Source organism: Podarcis liolepis (assembly GCF_965112155.1).
Source record: "Podarcis liolepis genome assembly, chromosome: 10".
In the NCBI taxonomy this organism is placed as follows: domain Eukaryota; kingdom Metazoa; phylum Chordata; class Lepidosauria; order Squamata; family Lacertidae; genus Podarcis; species Podarcis liolepis.
In genome coordinates, this window is record NC_139562.1 from 43,800,281 (window position 1) to 43,824,569 (window position 24,289).

The window sequence follows — 24,289 nt, forward strand, 5'->3', positions numbered from 1 at the left end:
CTGCATTAGCCCTAGGAGCAGCCATATTTCGGAACCTATCATGGTGTGAGACTGATTTTTCTTTGGATGCCGAGCTGTAACTCGACATTTTGGTGCCCCGTGTGACTGCCTTCGGACTTCACGTTGTTTTTCATTATTCAGCACTCACCAACACGTCGTTCATCCACGTAGTGGATCCCTGGTGAGTGCTCCCGTGTGACTGCCTTCGGACTTCACGTTGTTTTTCATTATTCAGCACTCACCAACACGTCGTTCATCCACGTAGTGGATCCCTGGTGAGTGCTCCCGTGTGATTTCTTTCGGACTTCATGCTGTTTTACAACGTTCAGCCTCACCTCGCCCCGCAAGGGCTGCAGACGCGTCGTTCATCCACGTAGTGGATCCCCGGTGAGAGCTCCCGTGTGAATGTGATTCTGGACTACGTTACGGACTTATCAGCACTTATCTCCGCCCGGACAGGGCAAAAAGGCGCCTCCCTCATCCTCCTAAGGATCCCTCGGTAAGTGCTCCCTGCTCTTTTTGCAACTCTTGCAATCATGGGAAAATCTCTCTCTGCACCACAGAAAAATTTTTTTAAAGACCTTAAATTCCTTTTGGCCAGTAACAACCTTGCTGTTCGGAAAGCTGACCTTAAGTCCCTTATAAAAGCCCTGGACACTCACTGCCCCTGGTTCCCCCAGGACGGAAATTGGGAGTTAGACGATTGGAAAAAAATTGGACACTTCTTTCAAAATCATCCCCAGATTGATGTCAAGGTTTTGCATGCCTGGTGTAACGTCTACAAAGCTATGTCGTGTTTAACTCCTTCAAACATTCTTCTGGCTGCTGCGACAGCTTCTTCGCCCGCCCTCCAGGCTCCCGTTTTGCCTGCCTCAAACCTACCTCCTAAACCGCCGGACATTTTCCCTTCGGCTCCTCCTGTCGTCCCTCCCCTGCATTCTCCGCATTCTTCACTTCCTGCACCTCCCGTTACTACTCCTCTCCAAGAATCTTCACATTCAGCACCCCCCGCTCTTCCACCTCCTCCACCCAAGGCATCTGGCACCACTCCAACCGTTCCTCTTCAAAGATCTCTCAGTGCTGCCGCTCCGTTGCTGCCTTTTGATGCTGATACTCCAAATCTCTTTCCTGTGATTGCTCCTGCACCCCCAGCCCCCGTCATGCTGACCCAAACCGATGTTCTCGATGGGCTGACGGGAGGAGGCAATTTTCTTCCTATTGCCCAACAGTTGGCCCTTGATCCTATGTATTGGGCAGCCACCACCGCTGCCGCTCAAGAGGCTTTGGCCTCTGTCCTTGATGACAAGAATGAGCGCGATGGCCAATGGGGGAGCGTCAGACAAGGCCCTACAGAGCCCTATGGACAATTTGTCGATCGCTTGTATAACACCCTCAAGCGGCAAGTTCAGGACCTGGCAACACAAGAACTGACTGTATGCCAGCTTGCGTTTGCTGATGCAAGTGAGGACTGTAAGCAAGCGCTGAGCCTTCTAATGGCAACATCAAATATAGCCATTGCTGATATGCTTAAAGCCTGCCAGTCAGTGGGCACTGCTAGCCACGGCCTGCTAGCCACGGCCTGGTCCTCCTCCGTGTCCCAAAATCCTGCAAAGGCTACAACCTGTTGGATTGACAGTGGCTAAGGAGAAAATCCAGCGGACCTTACCCATTGCGTACCTGGGACACAAGCTGACAGCATCTGCAGCCATTCCAGTTACGCCTCAACTACAGTTTCCTGGTTATCTTAGATTGGTGGATTTACAACAAATCCTTGGACAGCTGAATTGGATAAAGAGTTATTTGGACCTGCCCACCTCTACTTTGTCTCCACTATTTTCTGCCCTTAAAGGACATAAGGATCCAGCAGACAAGATCACAGTCACCTCTGCAATGGAAGAGGCTCTTCCACAGCTGTTCCAGCGTTTCCTGGCACGCTGAAAGGCCATCTTCATCACTACTGCATTGGCCCCCCTTTTCCCTGGGAAGCCACTTCAACCACCAAACATCATTACAGTTTTGCTGCCTCCTAATAGCGACCATCCCATCTGTGTCACCACGCTTCATTGGGCTTGGACTTTTGACTCAGCAGTACAAGGAGCAATACATCAGACTTATTTACAGCAAATGGGCTCCTGTATCTGCAGAAATGGCTGTGTGGCTTCTCCTGGATTGTGGTTTTTACATGCCAATAATCGAGCCACGAAATATCACACAGGTTGCTCGGAAACAGCCATTGGACTAATTTACCATTCTCATCCTTATTGGCATCACTTGGATTTTAACCCCCAGATATTTTTTTCCTCCTCCCTCAGGAGTCCTGCCTTATGATGTGTTCCCCTGAGCATGTACAGAGGGCTGTCTTGGAACTATTGTGGACTCTTGGCAAGGGAGGGGGTGAAGGGATTTCAGTGTGTTCCAGTTGTTTCATTTTTGTGCTTTGGCATGGTTCCCGGACAGAGAGCAAGTTGCAACATGGTTCTTTAGCAAGGCCTGGAAGACAATGGGCCCTGTTCTCGACCTTGTTGCAATCTTTTTAGTTACAGCAAGCGGAATATGCTTGGCTATTGCCTTTTAGCTGCTGAGAAAAATGATTTTAAAAAGCTTCTCAAAGCTTTCAGCCTTTTTTGGTGATGGTATTCTAGCATTCCAGTAAACGCTTCATATAAGATTAGCAATAATATGAAAGACAATCGCATAAGTTTACCTCCTGTATCTCTATCGCTTGTAGAATTAGCTCCGTATTGTTTTCATTTTAATCACAATAGCAAAATATTTTTAGGTCATTATCCATATTGTAATTGGACATATGAATACATTAATGGATCTTCTTGTTTTCTTGATGTTACAACCATGAGTGGTAGGCCAAAGGTCTTAATTAATAATGTCACAACCTACATGACCTATGAACAACAAGCTGCGTGTAGAGACTTTTATGTTTGGTTCGACTGGATGAGAAAGAGCAGCAGAACTACATGTTTGCTTCAATCTGACTTATGGTTATTTTGTGGCACACATGCCTACAAAGAAATCCCCTCTGCCTTTTCTGGTACCTGCACGTTAGGTATAGTAGTACCCTTGGTGTATAAAATAGATAAGCTCCCAGCGGTCCGTTTGCGTAACAAAAGGGAAGTACAATCACCTATTTCTCAATATACAGGGACAGCTATCTCTAGGTCCCTTCTGCCTTCTTTAGGTGCAGCCATGAATTACCGTGATTTGCATAAATTGGCAAACTGGACAGAAAATTTGTTTAATTCCACCATTTTGGCTTTAAAAATGATTAACAAAGAAATATCAGAAATAAGAAATGTAGTTCTTCAACATCATTATGCTTTAGATGTGATCCTTGCTTCTAAAGGTGGAATTTGTGCCTTAATTCATTCTCATTGCTGCATGTATATAACTGATCAATCGACCAATATCTCTGCTACTATTGATCATATGGAACAAATGATAGCCCATAATCCTTTGAATCCACCTGAAAGTTTTGATCCATGGGAGTGGTTGTCTTCTTGGTTACCTAATGGATTATGGTTAAGAAAAATATTATTGATTGTAATTGCATGTATTGCAGGCTTCATTATGGTGTGTTGTTGCATTCAATGCATACCCTCTTTGATTTCCCAATGCACTGCATGGTGGTACCGACCACGGCCCACCACAGGGGTTACAAGAGGAATTTATGTTGCGAAGTGTAGACGCTTAGGCAATGAAGTGTACGATTTGGACTAATGGTCCCTCTTTTCCTCTAATAATATAAACAAGAAAAGGGGACATGTGGGAAAATGATTGCTTGTACATGAGAGCATGAGCAAAGTTCTTATTGTTACAGGGTGATTTCATAGCTAGAAGCATCCTTGGAGCATGAATAGCGCGTGAACAGCTCGTGCTGTCCCATATGATTGGCTAACGCAGCATGGCCTGATCGCTCGCATGGTCTAGTACGAAGGTCTTTATCTGCTGGCTAGAACAAATTGCTTGGCTTGTATTTTTTGTATCTTTCTAGTTCACACAATAAAAGCTGTGCTGCATTAGCCCTAGGAGCAGCCATATTTCGGAACCTATCATGGTGTGAGACTGATTTTTCTTTGGATGCCGAGCTGTAACTCGACAGATGATGATGATGATGATGATTATTATTATTATTATTACAGGCATTACAGGCATATGGCTCAAACTGGCTCAAGTTAGTGGTGATCACCATTACTTCTGACAAATTCTGTAACCTATTTGTTGTGTGAATAAATACTCATTTTTGTCGCTTTGAATATTCCATTCAGCTTCTTTAGATTAGCCCAGGCTCTAGAATTATGAAAGTGGAAGAAGAACTTCTCTCCATTCACTTATCCAAACCATGGATAATTTTATATACCCTTTCTTTCCTCTAGTTCATTTGGGTTTCTTTCTCTTTTTTGTGATTTTTAGGCAGAAGGTATCTTCAAGGTTTACATCTGGTGGTTTAACAGTTCCATGGGTTTAAAGCTCTAGTTGCCCAACTTCAGTGTTTATGCAAGAGCAGAAAGCATTCACTTGCTACGTTAACTAGAGGGAATTGGAATTGGTGGCTGAGTGTTATTTAAGGATATACTGCCAAAGATCTTCCTTTGTTAGAATAAACCCCTCCTGGGCTATCTCGCCTGCACTCATTTTTTAAACCAAAGCTATGATCAATACTTCAGAGAGTATGCTTCAGTTTTGAAAGCATTTTAAATGGCTTTCATTTGAATACATGTACCGTTGTGATTTATTTAACTTTATTTATCTTGCATAGGAGACATGGCAAGGATAAAATATGTGGCTAGCATAGCTGCTGATTAAAAATTAAGCACTTTGGAAAATGTTAAAAATTAAACAGAAAAAATAACAATTAAAATCATGCTGTGCCTTTACAGAGAAATCTATTTTTTCAATGATTAATAATAAAGCTTTACAAAGAGTTAAGAATAATCTTTTAAGTTATAATTAATTGGTACATGCTTGTTCTTGTTTAAACTAAGTTCTAACAAATGGAAATACATTTATAAAATAGGCCCTTAATTATTTATCTTCTAGGCAAATGGTGTTCTAATTTCTTAAAATGTAATTGGATGCAATTTAGGCAGTTCTTTGATTTAGTGACATGCTTCAAACCATTTAGGGAAACATTTAAGAAAGGAAATTAATCAGATGTCCTGTTTTAATTCTGAGAATTTAGCCAAAGCTTTTCAGTGTGTTTGATTACAGATTTGTTTTATATAACACTCCCATATGAATAAGAACTAACTTTTCAAAATTCTGGATGAACGTAATAATTGCTCTTTTAAATGCTATGATGATTATTAGGGTAGTGATAAAGTGGGAAATCAAATCCAAACTCTTCTTCTACTACTACTACTGCTATTTGGGTATAAGCACTATTAATTCCTAACAAACCATACTCACAACATAGAATACAAAATGAGAGCCCAAAATACATAATACAACAAAAACAAATCAATAACCCTCCCTCCAACAAATATATTATTATTATTATTAATCGTGGATTGCTGATTTTATCCTAGGTTTGGATAACCAAGCACCCCAGTATGGGGCAACATTTTCACAGGTGGAAGAATTACCTTAACCACCTGCTTCTCCCTTGCCAGAACATTTCAATCTAGCTGTTACAATTTTCCTTCCATCACAGAGACAACTGCATAAACTCACGTCATACTATCCCTTCCTCAGTGAGACCCATAACTACAGTGCCTCACTCCTCAGACCTATCTCCAGAGCTTACCGGCCTGTGGCTCTCTGAGATGAGAAAAGCAACTACTTCGCATGCAACTTTCCTGGTATCTTCATTTTTCTATAATGAACTTGGATCTAAGATTCCACCTCATAATTCCCTATCTCTGTGTGATGGGATGATGAGCTGCTTGTGCGTAAAATCGTAGTCCCTCAGAGTTTGCTCAAGTCCACAAACCTCTGTCTGTGACGGAGCCCCTCAAACATGGCTCCTCTAGTCACTGGCAGATTCCGACAGTGGCTGCTTTCGGAATCGCTTCCAACATAAAAGCTCCTTAACGGAAACACGTCTTCTGGACTCACGGCGTGACAAGTTTCCGGCGAGGAGTGGGTCTCCCTATGGGAGGTCCAGAAACCTCCCCACTGTTCTCGCTGGAAGTGTCCCTGAGCCATCCCTCCTGCTCGCTTTCCCTCAGAGACCCACCTCTCCCCCTGCTGGTTCCTGCTTCAGCTGCTGGGTCTCTCCCAACCTCCGTGAGCCCTTCCACCACCTGTCCCTCCGATGGCAGTTCCCTGACACTCTGCTACAGTAACTAAGCACATGGTCCAGACAGCATATAGGTTGGCTTACCCATGTAATACATGAATCCTTTCTATTATGTGTTTCTTTACAGGTGCTTGACCCCACAAAGCTGTTTCCTTGCTTCTAAGTCACTTCCAATTGACTGTATTGCTATTGACTGTATTGACCAGTATTGCTATCACCTTTAAACCTTGGTTTATAAATAAACATTGCACTTGCAACGGGCATGGTTATTGCTGGCTCTCTGGAGCAAGCACACAAATATTGATTGAAATTCCACAAAGTAAGCAATGTTATCCAAGATAATTCAATTCTGTAAGCATGCAGACAATTATTTCTAGTAAAGATTCCCCGAGTAGTACTGTTAATTCCAAAATTAGGACTTGTGTATGATACGTGGTTATGCACACTAGCAAATCTGGAAATAGTCTCTACACAACTGCAACTCCCTGTCTGAATATTAGAAACAATAAAATAAAACTATAATCACTGGTCTGTACATAGAGTATTTGGAATGGATAGTTAAGTTTCAATGTGGTGTTTGGACTAAGTGGCCCTACTAGTCCTTGTGTTCTGTGGTTAAATTGCTTATAAGTCACTCATGAGGTTCTTAAATTAATAGATATATCCAGTCCATAGCATTTAGCAAGCAACCCTTTGCTTTACTTGACAATCTAAAAGACATAGGGAATAAACTGTCTTCTTAATGACATTGCCAGACAATAAAGCCTGTATTTACTTGTTATCATGTTAATCCTTAATCCTATTGGATATATGCCCTGGGTCTTCTTTCACAACACTAAAGTCTTGATTAAGTTGTACTCAGCACACTCTTCTTTCTACTTAAAACAGCTTTATTGATTTCACTGCAAGACTTTACTCCGTTGTTGCAATAGCCTGTTAATTAACTAATTTCGGCAACATTGGTTGCTATCCTCTCTCTGTGCTATTCTAAAATAATATACTGTATGACTTCATTTACACCTGCATAGATAATGTAGCCACCATTTGTTTAAAGTACATCCTTAAGGCTATACATAGCACAGAACAAAGAATTATATGTGCAGGGAGATGTAGATTCTCTGACACATTAAAAATTTATCCAAGAATGTCCAGAAGGCTGAGAAAGTTCCATTGAGGCCAATTTCATTTTGTGACTAGTTAAATATGCTGTTAATGAGTTTAAGGAAACAAACAAGCAAAAAAAACATAGGCGGAAAGTTGTTCTGATTTGCAGTATTACCCACACACTTTGAAGGCCGAAGACACATGGCCTCAGTTGTTCAGGGCTTTAAACACCAGTGTAAGCACATTGAATTAGGCCTTATTTCTATAAGGTGACAACCAGTGCAACTGCTTCAAAGCATGGGTTATATGAGCTCTAAATGGAACCCTGGGCAATAATCTGGCTACTGTGTTTTAGATCAGTTAATGCAGGGATCACCAACCTAAGGTCCATGGGCCGGAAGTGGTCTACGGAGGTCGTTCGACCGGCCCACAAGCCGCCCCCGAACCGAGGTGCCCACTCACATGCTGCACTAAACTGGTGCAGCGCGTGGACTCGCTTCTGTGGCACCGGAAATCACGTCTGCGCATGCACAAATGCCAGAAATCATGGGGGGGGGGACCGTGCACAATTCGGCCCACAGAAGGATCTCCGTGGGACTGATCTGGCCCAGGCAAGATAAACCTTGCCGACCCCTGAGTTAATGTGTTTGAATAGTCACAGAATGCACTGCAGTAGTCCAATCTGAAGGTTACCAGAGTGAGGGAGTACAGAGTCCTCGTGATCTGTGTCCCAGAGGGGCCATAGCTGGTGAAAGCAGATGGAGCTGGAAATATGCACTCCTAGCCCAATGCTACTTGAGCCTCCAATGTTAGATCCAGGAGTAGCCAAACTGAATAAATAAACATGATATAATTGGAGAACTTGTACATGATTGGTGTTCCTCTTCCTGTCACCATTTCTTTCTTGTGTTTCGTAAGTAAGAAAACAGATTAAGTGAATCTATCTCCAGAAGAAACTCTGAAAAGGATAATGTATTTTGAAACACGTTTTGCTTTCAAAGCTGATGCATTGCGAAGGTTAAAGAGGTTAACCAGGCTGATTCTCAAGCACAGGCAGACCTTATGGTAATTCTTTTAATTTTTTAGGCTGAGCCACTAGGCTGTCATAAGTAAGGAGTGTGAGTAATGCACTTCTTCACACATGAAAGGGCTGTAGCAAACATCTTAATTTCCCGAAAGCAATTGCTTCACAGTACAGTACTGGAGATGAATTTCAGAAACTCCATTTTGATGCACAATACACATTTAAACAAATGCATGTATTTAAATAGTTTTGCTAGTTTTCACTTAATGGTAAGTTTCAACGATGTCTAGTGGCTCAGTGAAATGGTACTAAGATTAAATTTGTTGTCTTTCTGGTGTCTACTGAATACCTTTCTCTTCCAACAAGTGTTATAAGTAAGACCTTTCTCAGTTTGCATCTGTATTGGAACTGTTTTTAATATGTTTTTATTTTTTTCTTGCTTGTTGTTTGCTGCCCTGGGCACTTTCAGAAGGGTGAGATATAAATTTTAATAACAACAGTAATAGCGTTAGCCTCTCTTCCTTGGAATTTGCATTTCAACTACTGAATTCATTCTGATTTTTAAAAATCATATCAATCTCTAGGTGAAATGTATTTTTAAAAAGCAAGGTGGGGAGTAATTCCAGTAATTCCAACTAAGAGGAAAAGAGGAGATGCATGCTGGAATCCTTTTTACCTGTTTCTGTTGCTGGAAATCCAGTCTGATATTAGGGTTGCAGCCTGCTGGTGGCAGTGCTTGTTACCAAAGCTGCAAGCCAGCATAATGACTTCACGGCGTAACTCCCTGGATAACCCCAAAGCAGAAACAAAAATTGTGTTAGGGTCATATTAATGAATATGTTCAAGTGCTCAAATGAAAATGCACAATTGCTTACAAGATCTAAGCCAGTGGTTCTCCCCCAATGGGCTACCTGAAAATTGCTGAGGGTCTTGCTTGTTGTAGCAATTGTAATGCACTGTGCTAGATGTTGTATTGCATTTTTTATTGTATTTTTACCATTTTATTTTGTAAAATAATATATAAAAAGATTTTTATTCTTTTATTTCTTATATGTTATATATTACTGTATTACAACTGAATCCCATAAAATTCAGATTGTAATACAATCAAATGCAATATAAGAAATTAAATATGTAATATAAAATCATTCAATGAAAATTATTTTTTAAAAAATAAATATAATTAAAAATCTATATGAATAATTAATAAGGTGGTTGTGCACTCTCCTGTCTTGAATCACTAATCCACAGATTCGCTGCAGACCACCTAAACAAAGTTCGTGGACCACTGGTGATGCACAGACCACAGTATCCTAAAATGGTAAATCATCCTACAATGGTAAATTAATAAGCAATTACATTTCTACAAAGCCAGCCAGTTACAAGCATGCATGCCCCTTGGTCTTGGTCCTTCTCCCAAATGCTGCTAGCACTTAAGTCACAACAAAGGAGCAGTTTAGTTTTCCGAGTCTAGTAAAAGTAGACACTTTCATAATGGTAAAGCCCCAAAATGAAAACAAAAGGCACAATCCTTTGCAATTTTATGTCCCACTGATTCAACAAGAGAGGTGGAAATATACTCAGCCCCCTCTTACGATAATCAGTGGAGCGTGCCCAGAAATAAGCATCAGGTTCATTAAGCCTATGGAGTTTGGTTCACTACAAATGCTCTACAACTGTTAAAAATGGAAAAGAAAAGAAGAAAAGTGTTACAGTACTCGTGTTGGTAGGAAGCTTGAACAAATGATTTGTCCAAATTATTTGTTGGCCATCCAAGCTTAAGATACATTGAAGCAACTTGTCTTAATATATATTCCTGAAACACAAAGGGGGGGGGGAAGAGAACCCTGCATCAGATATTTTCATAGTTAAAAGATAACATGCTCCATCCAGTTCAAAGATAGCTTTTAAAATAGTTTTATTACATGTGACATTTTAAAGATAAGTAGTGGCCTATCTTTTCGGCCATGTGTGTCATCAGTGGGGCTCAAAGTATGAGATAATGTCACTTGTCGTATTGAACATGCACATCTACCAACCTGCACAGTGAGGCTTTGTGTTTGGCAGCAGGCTGTGGCTGTGTGTGTGTAGAAGGTCTGATTTTAAAGTGGGAACCATGCCAGTGACCATCAGTGGAATCCTAGCTTTCAGAGGCTGAGTACAGTGGTACCTTGGTTCTTGAACGTATTCCATTCTGAAAGTCCGTTCCAACTTCTGAAACATTCAAAAACCAAGGCGCACCGTCCGATTGGCACAGGCACCCAGGAAACAATAGCCGACAGCCACATCAGACATTCGGCTTCCGAAAAATGTTTGAAAACCAAAACACTTACTTCCGTGTTTTCGGCTTTCAGGAGCAGAAATGTTCTAGTACCAAGGTGTTTGAGAACCAAGGTTCCACTGTAGTTCCAAATGGATGCAGCCCTTAGAGAGAATCACTAGTGCCATATCCACTTTCAAAGCAGAGAGAGAATGATTGCACCCTCATAAGAGTTTTTACTCTTGGACCCCCTGGCCACATCATAAAATGCTTTCCCCCAAATTTTAAGGTATAGTACTGTTGTGCTCATGTCCAGTTTATGGACTACTCATGGTCACCTTCTTGGCCACTGTGAGAACAGGATGCTGGACTGAATGGGCCATTGGGCTGATGCAGCAGGCACATTTTATGTCCACAAGTTTCTTTCTACACCAACCACAATGAATGGACAGGAAAACCTGGGTCCAAAAATTCTTCTCAGCTCAACTCAAAAATCCTCCTGAAAGAATGGGGTTTAGAAGTGCTTGAAGTCAGCTGGATCATTCCTGGTTTTTTTAAACATGTACTGATGTATGTTTGACACAAGTATGAAAATACTAGCTTAGACAGGCTAGTATTTACCTTGCTAGGCTACTCTTGACTTAAAAAATGCATGTTTGAGTAATGTCCGTCATTAAACATTTACAAGTGACACATTTAGGCCACACACAGAGATGAAATTGATAGGCTTGGCTGTCTTTATATGCACAGATATGGCAAAGCCATTACGTAGGCACAGCCAATTGATGTGATAATATTGAATAATGTGAGCTGCATATCAAGATTGGACAATTTAACGATGCCTGTATTTCAATGTCATTTTAGTTGTTGGCACTTTTACAAAGGCAAGCGTAACAAGTTTTCTGCTTTTGACCCTTACACAATAGGGACCTTTACTTTTTATGACAAGCTGTAAAGTATGCCTCTGCCATCATAGTCATATTGTAATTTTCTTACTGCCAAATACCCATGTTTAAGTGAAATATAAATTCAATTCAGTTTTAAGAATGTAGTTTACGTTATAGTAGCACAATATGAGTGAATAATTTTTATTTACACAGCAGCTCACTCAGTTGCATAAGGATGGTATATGACAATATACCGTCCTTTGGCAAGTAAGTTATTCTTGTGACAAAAATTAATTTACGAAGTCTGTTGTCAGCTCTCGCAGGATACCTTGGGAAGAAGCGGAATAAGCCAGCAATGTTTTTGCTATTATTTACTCAAATTGCATTTTCCCCCAGTCAGACTAAATAGGGCATCAGCAAAAGATACATTTACAATGATTCTTCAGCACAAGCTACAACAACTCTGATTTCAGCATTGCATGACAGGGAAGGAAGGGTACACTGCATAGAGGTCAGTGTCCATTGGCAGTCATTAGAAGGATGAAAGAATGGAAACATCACACTAGCATGGAGCTGCAATAATTCCTTGCCTCCCTCTGCCCCCATACTTGTAGGTGTCAATGTAGGTGGCAAAGGACCTTCGGGAAAGGGTGGGAAAAGCTCAAAATGCATGAGCTAAGTTTTAAAAAAAATGAAATAAACTTTTATAGGACATACACATTTTCATCTCGTATTTGTTGCTAGCCGGTTTAGGTTTCTAACTGGTCCTGGGCTACATTTAAACCAGACCATATGTTGTTGAGCATTTAATTCATGCAGAATGTGTCTTTTTTCATAGAATCATGTTGAAAGGGACCCTAAGGATCGTCTTCTAGTCCAACTCCCTACAGTGCAGGAATATACAGCTGTCCAACATGGGAATCAAACTTGCGACCTTGGTGATGTCACCACCACGCTCTAACCAACTGAGCTACCTCAATTTCTGTATTTTATTCTATATTGCAGATAGGACTGGGGAAAATCCCTGTCTGTAACACTGAAAAGCAGATGCCAGTTAGTATATACTGAGGTGACTCAGAGTTTCATATGTTCCTAACTTATTAGACGAATCATGATACAACCCCCTTATTTATTTTTCTTTTCTTTTTCAATTCATTGGAAGACAGTGTGCCCTTCTCTTCAGTACTGGGAATGCATATCTGCTGGTTTTCTTTTGTTCTAAAGGCAAATAGTCCATCCTCCCCCTGCCCAACTATATACACATACACATAAAAAGGAACTTGTGGCACAGGGTCTAAAGTGCATTTGGGATGCACCTTAACTATGCAGAAAGGCCCTAAGCAAGTTACAGGATTTTACTGGGGTGGGCAACAATAGTTCAGTGGTCACAAGAAAGAAAGACAAATATATTTACATTGAAGATGTTGTAGTTTTCTGTGCGGTCCAACAGTTTATCTAGTGGATAAAGGGCTCGGCTGGCAGCATGCCAAGGCAGAAATTCCTTTTCCTTGGACAGGTATCTGATAATCTCTAGTGGAATGTTCTGAGGCAAATAGCCAGCTCTGTATAATCAAAGAAGTTATTGTGAATCATTAATTGGAAAAAGGTCATGGTGACACTAGAAACTGAGGTAAGCTTTTTCTTGTGCAGATACAAATAAAAAACTATAATCATTTCATTATATTAAACAATGAGGTCAATATTCTTTAAGTTTTCAAGTACGGAGTGTTCTTTAGAAATGAATCTATGCATCATAACATATAATTTAAATGAACTCATGTCTGCAAGGTCAAAAGGATTAAAAAAAAAAAAGCCTGATGATAGGAACTGAACAGTCACAAACATTTGTTACAGAAAATATTTATAAGGTCATTATGATTAAACAGGAAGAAGCTAACTCCCAAAATGCCATTTTTCATTATAGTCCCATCTTGCTCCAACATTCTCCCAACAACATTTATTAATTCAACGGAGAAGACATAGGCCACAGTCCACAGTCAACCTTTTAATGTCGCCATGATAGTTGATATAATAGTAGCTTGGAATAATTATGAAAGTAACGTGTTTCATATTTATTAGCTATTATTCGTTTGCTAGCAATTCCTATGAAACATGGGGAGATTTAGAAGGCATAATCCCATCAGTCAGTGGAGAAGCATCATGACTGTTTCGGGGGGGGGGACAATTAAATGAAAATACTACAGAATACTTTCAATTAATTCACAAAAAAAGAAAAAGAGAACCATAACATCATCTGAATCCCAAGATTCCTAACTGATTGACACGAAAATAAATATTTAAATTGCTGAAATGATTACAGGAGCTTTCAATGAGTTAGCTAAAGATCACATATCTAATTCTGAAGGGACGATTTGTGAGCTGTGCAGCTGCAGTCTGACCTTGGTTTCTTCACTTACATTGTGCAACTGAACTCACAGATAGAGCTCAGTACATTCATTTTCCCCATAGGGACAAAGTACCAAATGGTAGTGTAATTGCCAAGGGAAAATTATTACTCCATTCTGAATTATTTCCACCATAAATCCAAAACCCGTCAAACAGACTCTGTCACAAAAACAACAGTGTTGCAGTAAAGTGCTGAGAGCCCCACATACAAGTGCGCCATAAATTCATGAGCCCACCGTCCACCAGAGCCATCCTGAGATGTGCTTAAATCAAAATTAGAAAACCCAAGCTGGTCACAAACTGGCTGACAGTGTTGAGACAATGGGAATGAGTTGATTTAGTTGCTACCGTTCTAAAAGGCACTCCGCATCATCTGCTTCATATGGGATGTACAGAACGTGAGTAGCTTATGGCTGTTCAGATATATCCCCACCTCCACTTACAAAGTGACAACTCCTACTTTTTCTTATGTAAATCTGTAACAAAGATTGTTTTGTGCCTGCACCGTTGTGTCTGTGCATTGTCATGGAACACAAGGAAATGACATGAACACAAAATTCAGTGGAATTCGTTGTTCCGAGATTTTTTTCTCTCTTGAAAATAAAGCAAAGGCTAAGGCTATTTTTAGTGCAATGCGTGTTCAATTCATACACTGCATTGGGTACGACATGAAAGGAAAGGTGCTACATTTCACTCTAACGATTCAATGGTTATGCACAGCTCTTTTGTATTACTGTATAGTAGATGATAACAGCATTAGTGTTGAGAATGACACAGAATTATGAGTTATTGGCAAATTTTAAGCCCCATATTTTCCTGGTGCTTCTTTTGCTGCTCATCACAGCTACAGGAGCCATGGACAAACAGTATAGGCCTTGGAAGGCAACAGTGAGAAGATGAGATGGCATGGGCAGTGTCCCTGCTGGTGCCTGTGATGGACAGGCCCTGGGTCTGCCTCCAGTGGGAACTGGCAAATCAATCAGCCAATCAGGAGATAGAGGGTGGAATTTAAGTTGGATGCAGACAATCTGAGAGCGCAGTCAAGGCTTGCTTGAACGTTAAACCTGGGATTAGAGATAGGGACAACCAGATATCTGGTTGGGCAGAATGGGGGTGGCACCAGGTCAGCCAAGGATCCACTAGATCCTAAACAGATTTTGCAGCCAGAGAGAAGCCCAATTCAAGCCCCTCTGCTGTGTCAGCCTGGAGCTGATACAGCTAAATTTAAGAAAAATACTCTCCGGCCACCTTCTGAGCTGGTTGGTACAAGAGACATGCCTTTGCATGAAGTAGCAGCTCCATTACTCCATTCAGCCCCAGTGCCCCATGGCCAGGAGTTAGGATGGCTCCCCACAACATTGGAAGAAAAGATGACACTGACATAATTCATCATAGAATCATAGAGTTGGAACAGACCACAAGGGCCATCGAGTCCAACCCTCTGCCAAGCAGGAAACACCATCAGAGCACTCCTGACATATGGTTGTCAAGCCTCTGCTTAAAGACCTCCAAAGAAGAAGACTCCACCACACTCCTTGGCAGCAAATTCCACTGTCCAACAGCTCTTACTGTCAGGAAGTTCTTCCTAATGTTTAGGTGGAATCTTCTTTCTTGTAGTTTGGATCCATTGCTCCGTGTCCGCTTCTCGGGAGCAGCAGAAAACAACCTTTCTCCCTCCTCTATATGACATCCTTTTATATATTTGAACATGGCTATCATATCACCCCTTAGCCTCCTCTTCTCCAGGCTAAACATGCCCAGCTCCCTTAGCCGTTCCTCATAAGGCATCGTTTCCAGACCTTTGACCATTTTGGTTGCCCTCCTCTGGACACGTTCCAGTTTGTCAGTGTCCTTCTTGAACTGTGGTGCCCAGAACTGGACACAGTACTCCAGGTGAGGTCTGACCAGAGCAGAATACAGTGGCACTATTACTTCCCTTGATCTAGATGCTATACTCCTATTGATGCAGCCCAGAATTGCATTGGCTTTTTTAGCTGCCGCGTCACACTGTTGGCTCATGTCAAGTTTGTGGTCAACCAAGACTCCTAGATCCTTTTCACATGTACTGTTCTCAAGCCAGGTGTCACCCATCTTGTATTTGTGCCTCTCATTTTTTTTTGCCCAAGTGCAATACTTTACATTTCTCCCTGTTAAAGTTCATCTTGTTTGTTTTGGCTCAGTTCTCTAATCTGTCAAGGTCGTTTTGAAGTGTGATCCTGTCCTCTGGGGTGTTAGCCACCCCTCCCAGTTTGGTGTCATCTGCAAATTTGATCAGGATGCCCTTGAGTCCATCATCCAAGTCGTTGATAAAGATGTTGAATAAGACCGGGCCCGAGACAGAACCCTGTGGCACCCCACTAGTCACTCTTGTCCAGGATGAAGAGGAAACATTGATGAGCACCCTTTGGGTTCGGTCCCAGTTACAAATCCACTGAGTGGTAGCATAGTATTTACCATTTATCAGTATTTAGTAATAACGGAACCATATTTTACTGACAAGGTTCAGCCTTGGTACATTTATTTTAAACATGTTTATATCACCCTTCGTGGAAACTGATTTCTGGATGGATCACACAATGAAGAATATCAAAAGACTATAACCACACAATTAAATAAAGTATCAGGCCAACACAACTATTGGCAGTATCTAAAATCAATCGATTTATTACTGCCTTTGGCAATTCATAGGAAATAATTGGAGATTTTTTTTTAACCCATAGACTGTGTTGGAACATGTGAAAAGTATTAAAGTCAATGGCTAACTAAGTTGTGAATCACACATTAGATTGCTATGGATCATACTAGTGCATAACAGAATTCAGAAAGCTATTGAAAGAAAAAGCTGCTCTCCTCAAAGTAATTAGTTCGCAGTAATCCCACTCAATTAAATTGTTCACCATTGAGGGCTGTGGTCTTGATTTTCAAACTTTAATGTAGAGGCAATAATGAAGGTTAAATACAAGATAAACAAAATATTCATTTACACAGAAACCGTATTATTCCTTGTGAATGCATTAAGAGAACATTATCAACAACTCTGCATGTGAGAGCTGATATTTGGGAAGGTTTTGAATGTGTTTCACTGGCTTTGGTGGAAACCTTGAATGTTCTCACAGTCTATTGCTCTAATTTCTGATGCTTAAATTGGTCCGAAAACCCTGACTTTTCTGGTCATTAGTTTGAACAGGGGTTTAAACAACATCATTAGGGGATAATATGGATCCAATTACCTTGAATATGCTTGAAGACTTTGGATGTTGTAATGAATTAAATTTGGCTCTCTGGGGAAGGATTAGTGTGATAAAGATGACTACAAATTCACACTTTAATTTTGCTACACAGATGCTCCCAACAGACAATTCAGGGAACTATCATTTCCAAAACACGGAGAGCATTTAAGGGGTTGTATATTTCTTTCATCTAAATGAAGGCATAACATTTAGCTACTGTAATCAATGAGCCTATGTGAACCAGAGGAAGAATGTGTTGCACTCTTCATCTTAGAGGTCAGTTTTCAAGTCCTAAATTATCAGTGGACTAGACAAGTGCTTATAATTAAGCTGAAGTTACACACCAGTGAAGTCCAAAATAAAATAATAACAGCTACTTACTACAAAGTATTGCTGTGAAAATAAAGAAGGATATATCAATAGGCTTATGACTTACAAGCTTTTGCTCCTTGCAACAGACATTATTAAAATGTTTAGTTCAAAATTCATTCAGTGAAATGAATATAAGTAAAGATCACTTAGGTGTAACGTACTGCACCGAAGTACAATAACAGATGCTTTGTATGCATTGTTAGGTAAGAGAATACCTTATGAAGCAAGTAAGCCAGCTTTCCCATTCCTTTCAATCAATATTGTCACATTGTGAGTAATATAATCTAACAAGCGTTCCCAGTTCCTCAAATTCCCACACTTTCCCACACGTCTTTCCAAGGCCTTTAAAGATTTCCAAACAGACGAAATGAAGGTCAATCTAGATTAGGCTTTTGGAGATCTGTGATTGGATCTCCTAAGGGGCAGGTGTGCATGTGTGTTTTAAGTTAAAAGCAGTTTCTGGCAGAGATTGGATAGGAGCTGTGTTCCTGAGAGAAACTTAACACTTTACCCTATACTGTTTTCCCCCATTTAAATCCCCTTCTCCCTACCCAGAAGCTGCTATTTGTCCATGAGGAAATCATACAAGTATCATGTGTATAAGTCAAAACTGACAGTACAAAGTCAGTTTTTGACTTACAAAGCCATAAATAAATCACTTACAACCTTTTTCATGTGCCTCATTGTGACCCGTAAGATGCAACTCTCTTAAGAATGACACCCTTACATCAATTTCAAAGAAAGGGCACTTAAAAAAAGAGCCCTGTGGCTTATTAATCACGAAACTCTATTAAGGTTTGCAAAAACCTCAAGCCTTTTCAGGAAACAGTTTAAGAATTCTTAATTTGGGGCTGGCATTTCCTGTTCTTGGTCAACTTGTTCCTACACTTCACAACTTTTATTACAGCGCAAAATAGAAAAGTAAGCAAATTAACATTAACTGATGTTATAATAAAATACATTCATTGCTTTGACAAGTGAAACAGAACACAGCAACACTATAGCCCCCTTCAGACATTACAACTAGGAGTGAAATAAATACTTCTACATGCATTGGAGCCCCAATAACACATGGGTAGCCCTGTTGTATCATAGCACACACTACTGCAGTCATTGTCCATAAGTTGGAAGCAACCAGAATAGTGATGGTAGGCAGAGCTAGTGTAATAATAATAATAATAATAAATTTTATTTATATCCCGCCCTCCCCAGCCGAAGCCGGGCTCAGGGCGGCTAACAACAATCAAATAATCAGTCAAATAATCACACAATCTAAAAATATTTCATTATAAAAATTAATTAAATCAAATTGATGGCAACCAATTAAACAAAATTCTGTGCAGGTTGCCAGAGGGGGGAGTCAGGCTGCGCCCTGACCAAAGGCCTGGCGGAACAACTCTGTCTTGCAGGCCCTGCGGAAAGATGTCAGGTCCCGCAGGGCCCTAGTCTCTTGTGACAGAGCATTCCACCAGTTTGGAGCCGCAGCCGAGAAGGCCCTGGCTCTAGTTGAGGCCAGCCTAACCTCTCTGAGGCCTGGGACCTTGAGGATGTTATTATTTGCAGACCGTAGGTTTCTCTGTGGGGCATACCAGGAGAGGCGGTCCCGTAGGTACGAGGGTCCTAGGCCATATAGGGCTTTAAAGGTTAAAACCAGCACCTTAAACCTGATCCTGTACTCCACCGGGAGCCAGTGCAGCTGGTATAATACCGGATGAATATGATCTCGCAGCGAAGACCCCATAAAGAGTCTCGCCGCGGCATTCTGCACCCGCTGGAGTTTCTGGGTCAGTCTCAAGGGCAGCCCCACGTAGAGCGAGTTACAATAATCCAGTCTGGAGGTGACCGTCGCATGGATCACAGTGGCTAGGTCAGGACGAGAGAGATAAGGGGCCAACTGCTTAGCTTGGGGGAGATGAAAAAATGCCGCCTTTGTTATAGCTGTAATCTGCGCCTCCATAGAGAGGGAGGTATCGAAGATTACACCCAAACTCTTAACGGCCGGTGCTGGCACTAATTGCACCCCCGCAAGAGATGGGAGTTGCCCCCTCGATCCCATATCGTCCCGCCCCAGCCAGAGGACCTCTGTCTTCGAAGGATTTAACTTCAACCAGCTCCCACGTAACCATCCAGCCACAGCTTCCAGACATCTGGTCAGTGTGTCTGGGGCCGAGTCAGGATGGCCATCCATCAACAGATAGAGTTGGGTGTCATCAGCATACTGATGGCAACCCAGCCCAAAACTCTGGACAAGCTGGGCGAGGGGGCGCATAAAGATGTTAAAAAGCATCGGGGAGAGAATTGCACCCTGAGGCACTCCACACACCAAGGAGTGGCGTGATGACAATTCCCCCCCAAGCGCCACCCTCTGTCCCCGACCAGAGAGAAACGAGCACAGCCATTGAAGGACTGTGCCCTGGATCCCCACGTCGGCAGTGTATGCCTCCCCTATTCTCCTCCTCATGTGTTCACCCTAACTTTAGTGTCAGAAGAGGGCTAAAATTATAACTTATGAAGACAGAAGACACATGTTTTAAAACCAGTGTTTTGGGGTTGTACTTAGCTAGATAAGGGTGAAAAATATGTGCTTCAGTGCTCATCCAGATTTCCTTTACTGCTGAATTTATAGGCATAGGTCTGTGCTTTAAAGTTCTGAGTCCAAGTGTTATTTTTTCTCCCTGGCACATTCCTTGCAAAAACATGCTCTTGACCACTGGAAACCATTCCACAGGAAACCCAAATTGCCGTTTGTTCCAATTCACCATTAAAGAGTGGGTTGACACGGAACAGGAAATTGTGGGGCAAAAGGTAAGTGTGGGTGAGCTCTTAATCCAGAAAAGATGTGGGTGATGGTTCCAAAACAGAGTGTTCTAACATATGTGAACATAACTGTAATCAGTGAGAGATCTCTAGCACCACAGGAACCTTTAGGGAACCTGAAGATGCTACCGAAAACAGTATTGCTACTGGAAAAATGATAAAAATACATACAATTCACTTCCTTTTTCATACACACACACACACACACACACACACACACACACACACAGAATGCACGGCATGTGTGTGATCATCAAATACTTTATCATATAAAGTACTGGCCATCATTCACATTTAATTAGCATTTATTGAAAGGTTTACATTACCTTAGCTATATAACACACATAACTCCCATTCAAAAATCCCTCACCTATTGTCAACAGACAATAAAGAACTCTGTATTGTGGCATGCAGTAGCACTGAGAATATAGTACCTGTAGTCCACAGAGTCATATATGGCACTCTCATTTCTCCCTAAGTACAGTGGTACCTCAGGTTAAGTACTTAATTCATTCCAGAGGTCTGTTCTTAACCTGAAACACCACTTTAGCTAATGGGGCCTACTGCTGCTGCCCTGCCACCGGAGCCCGATTTCTGTTCTTATCCTGAAGCAAAGTTCTTAACCTGAAGCACTATTTCTGGGTTAGCGGAGTGTGTAACCTGAAGCATATGTAACCTGAAGCGTATGTAACCTGAGGTACCACTGTATATAAAACTCACTCTGCTGAATTTTTCCAAGTACTACAGTAAGAATTCCCCTTTCCTCCTCCTTGTGGCTGCCTGACAAAGTCTCCAACCAAGGAAAGCTTGACTACTTCATTTGTATTGGAGCTCTTGAAACACCACAACCAGTGCTGGGATTGCATCCATGATTGAGGTGGTCCTCTGGACTTCTGAGACTTCCTTGGAGACAGCTCAGAAGCTGAGAACAGTGGGGAATGCACAACCTAGTACCTGGCAGGAGTGGGGAGGCAGCAGCATATCTGAGCAATATTGGGATAGTTGTATTGGCTACCAATTTGGTCATGAGACAATTCATCCTGTTTTATAAAAACATTTAGGACCTAGCTCAGAATTTCTTCATACTGAGAAATCAGGCCTGTGTCAAGAAAAATAATGATCTCTGCAGTAGCAAGAAAAATGTGGCACTACTCTCTTTTTTTGCCAAATTTTTAAGAACCATTAATTTATACAACCCATTTTGGATGTAGACAATAAATATACATATTATCATTCACACACACACCCCACCCCACAATTTTAGTAATATAACAGTATTAGAATATATACAAAACCGAATCAAGCTTATGAACATGGGATAAAACGTAAAAATATATAAATAGTAAATAAGATGATGAATATGAAATGTTTATTTAAATAATTACTTTCCATACTTAATATTATATACCGTATTTTTTGCTCTATAAGACTCACTTTTTCCCTCCTAAAAAGTAAGGAGAAATGTGTGTGCGTCTTATGGAGCGAATGCAGGCTGCGGAGCTATCACAGAAGCCAGAACAGCAAGAGGGATTCACTGCACAGTGATCCCTCTTGCTGTTCTGGCTTCTGAGATTCAGAATATTTTTTTTCTTGTTTTCCTCCTCCAAAAACTAGGTGCGTCTTGTGGTCTGGTGCGTCTTATAGAGCGAAAAATACGGTATATTACATCAGCATATAATCGAACTCTGTTCCAGCTATTTACGACTGTTTTTACGTATTCTATGAATGACTTCCATCTATTTATTACCCTTTTATACATGCCTTGCTTTCTTCTCGTTATTCTTGAGGATTGTTTCTGCATTGGATAACCAAGTATCATAAAGCAGAGCAAGAAATATGTATGTCAGAGCAGGGAGGGGAAATCTGAAGCTTGAAGATTTTTATCATCAGAAATTATATATTGCACAAATATCATTTGGGGACAAAAAGTCGTTCATTAGTGAAATGGGAACACGTTATTAATCTCCAATGTATTAAACTGACTTTAAAGGAAAATTAATCAAGCATCTATACACAGAAATACCCTGAGGCTTTTATCGATCAGGAATGAGGAAAGTGCGGCTGACGGTGTTTGTGCTTCGTCTCATGGAAAGACAGAAAATTGAAGAAAGTTGGGTGGGATTCGAAACACTTTTTAAAAGATAGGTTCAACCTTAAAGCACGCCTAGGCTAACCAGGCAAATATAGGAGTATTACAGGGAGATGTATTAGAATAGATTATCTACAGAAAAACATACCTGGCTAAATTGAATGCATCATCGATCAAACCCGCACGATTACTGACAGAGATTACCTGTGAGGGTAAAGAAGAAAAATTGAACACGTCAGGATAGCACAAAAACAGGAGGGATTTCAGAAATCACAAAAATATTCAGGCAATACGATGAAATGGGCTTACCTTATGGTTCCTCATCAGCTGGTCAATTAATAATCTCCAATTTCTAATGTCATAGTTAACCCTAAAATAGCCAGTTTGATTGATGTTCCCCAGCAGCCAGTTTCCCTCATTAAGGGAAGCAATCCTGTGATGCTCTGCAAAGAAAACACAGGGAGGGAGGGAGGAACTTAAAATTACTAGTTCAAAAAGTTTTAACATTTTATATTGTACCTAGAATATAATTTCCCAGCTTCTTTCAGCACAGTAAAATGTTTTAATTTGAACAGGCTACTTTAATTTCTCTCATAAAACACTGTAAATGAAAAATTCCACTCTTTCAAGAGGACAGTTATTGATATTAATATCCAGATAGATATGGTTTGGGCTGACTATAAAAATGCTTTTCTAAATTTGCAATGGAAATATAGAATGCATTTAGTATATTCCCCCCCCCCCCGAAAAATCTGGTTATCCTGGATGCTACTAACAAAAACTGAAGCCCAAATGCTAGTTCTTTCTACCAACAAGATTTTAATAAACTCCAAACCAGGTAGCTGGCTTTAATTCGGCTTAGGACAAAATTCCTACATTCATCTCTGATGTGATAAATATGTTACAAGATAAAGCTCTACCTCATCAGTTTCATGTGGTGAATATTATTTTATAAATGCACCCTCAAATGGTGACAGCTAGTATTTATCACATCAGGAAGCTTGTTAGTTCTCAGTGTCTACCACTGAGGCGGCAAAGACCAACTGTTGCCACGACAGAGCTCATTCATGAAGAATGTTCACCACATGAAACTGATGGAGGAAAATTATATCATGAGGACTTAATTGCATCCGAAGTGAATAAAGGAATTGAACCATAGTCACTAAATCGGCTGGACAATGCTTGCTTAATTCTAAATATCCGATTTGTGGACCAAAGTCAGGCTGGAATGCAAGGGAGAGGGAGCCTTTATGACATATGGATTGCAAACAAGATGCAGTTCCGCTGTGAGTTGATTTGTTGCACAAATTAACCTCACCCACACTATATGCAGCCCAAGTATAAAGTCAGGCATAGGCAAACTCAGCCCTCCAGATGTTTTGGGACTACAACTGCCATCATACCTAGCTAACAGGACCAGTGGTCAGGGATGATGGGAATTGTAGTCTCAAAACATCTGGAGGGCCGAGTTTGCCTATGCCTGTATAAAGTGACAGAAGAACAGAAGAGCCCTGATGGATCAGGCCAAAGGCCCATCTAGTCCAAAATCCGGTTATCACAGCGGCCAACCAAATGTTTATGGGAAGCCTGTGAGCAGGACCTCAACACAACAGCACTCCTCATTCTTGTAGTTTCCAGAAACTGGTATTCAGAAGCATACTGCATCTAACCATGGAGACAGAACATAGTCGTCATGGCTGGAAGCCAGTGAAAGCCTATACTCCATGAATTTGTCTAATCTTCCCTTAAAGCCATCCAAGTTGATGACAATCACTACACCTTAAACTATGTGCTTATATGAATGAATACTTTATTTTGTCTGTCCTGAATCTTCAACATTCAGTTTC

The 24,289-nt window shown here is 41.0% G+C and overlaps 1 protein-coding gene across 2 annotated transcripts in view; it reads right to left on the reverse strand.

The window, feature by feature from the left end:
- The window catches only part of TRHDE (thyrotropin releasing hormone degrading enzyme), a 222,273-nt gene that overhangs the window by 11,347 nt on the left and 186,637 nt on the right, over positions 1–24,289 (reverse strand). The window contains exons 11-16 of one of the 2 annotated variants that reach the window (XR_014516555.1): positions 22,752–22,885; positions 22,591–22,646; positions 12,943–13,090; positions 10,100–10,197; positions 6,287–9,165; positions 4,399–5,873 (exon numbers count right to left, since the gene is read on the reverse strand). Coding sequence is in view for 1 of the 2 variants with exons in the window: in XM_083463123.1 (XP_083319249.1) it covers positions 9,058–9,165; positions 10,100–10,197; positions 12,943–13,090; positions 22,591–22,646; positions 22,752–22,885 (544 nt within the window). In the remaining variant the exon portion in view is untranslated. Of the gene's footprint in view, positions 1–4,398; positions 5,874–6,286; positions 9,166–10,099; positions 10,198–12,942; positions 13,091–22,590; positions 22,647–22,751; positions 22,886–24,289 lie in introns of those variants that run through there. The other variant, XM_083463123.1, reaches the window with a different exon arrangement.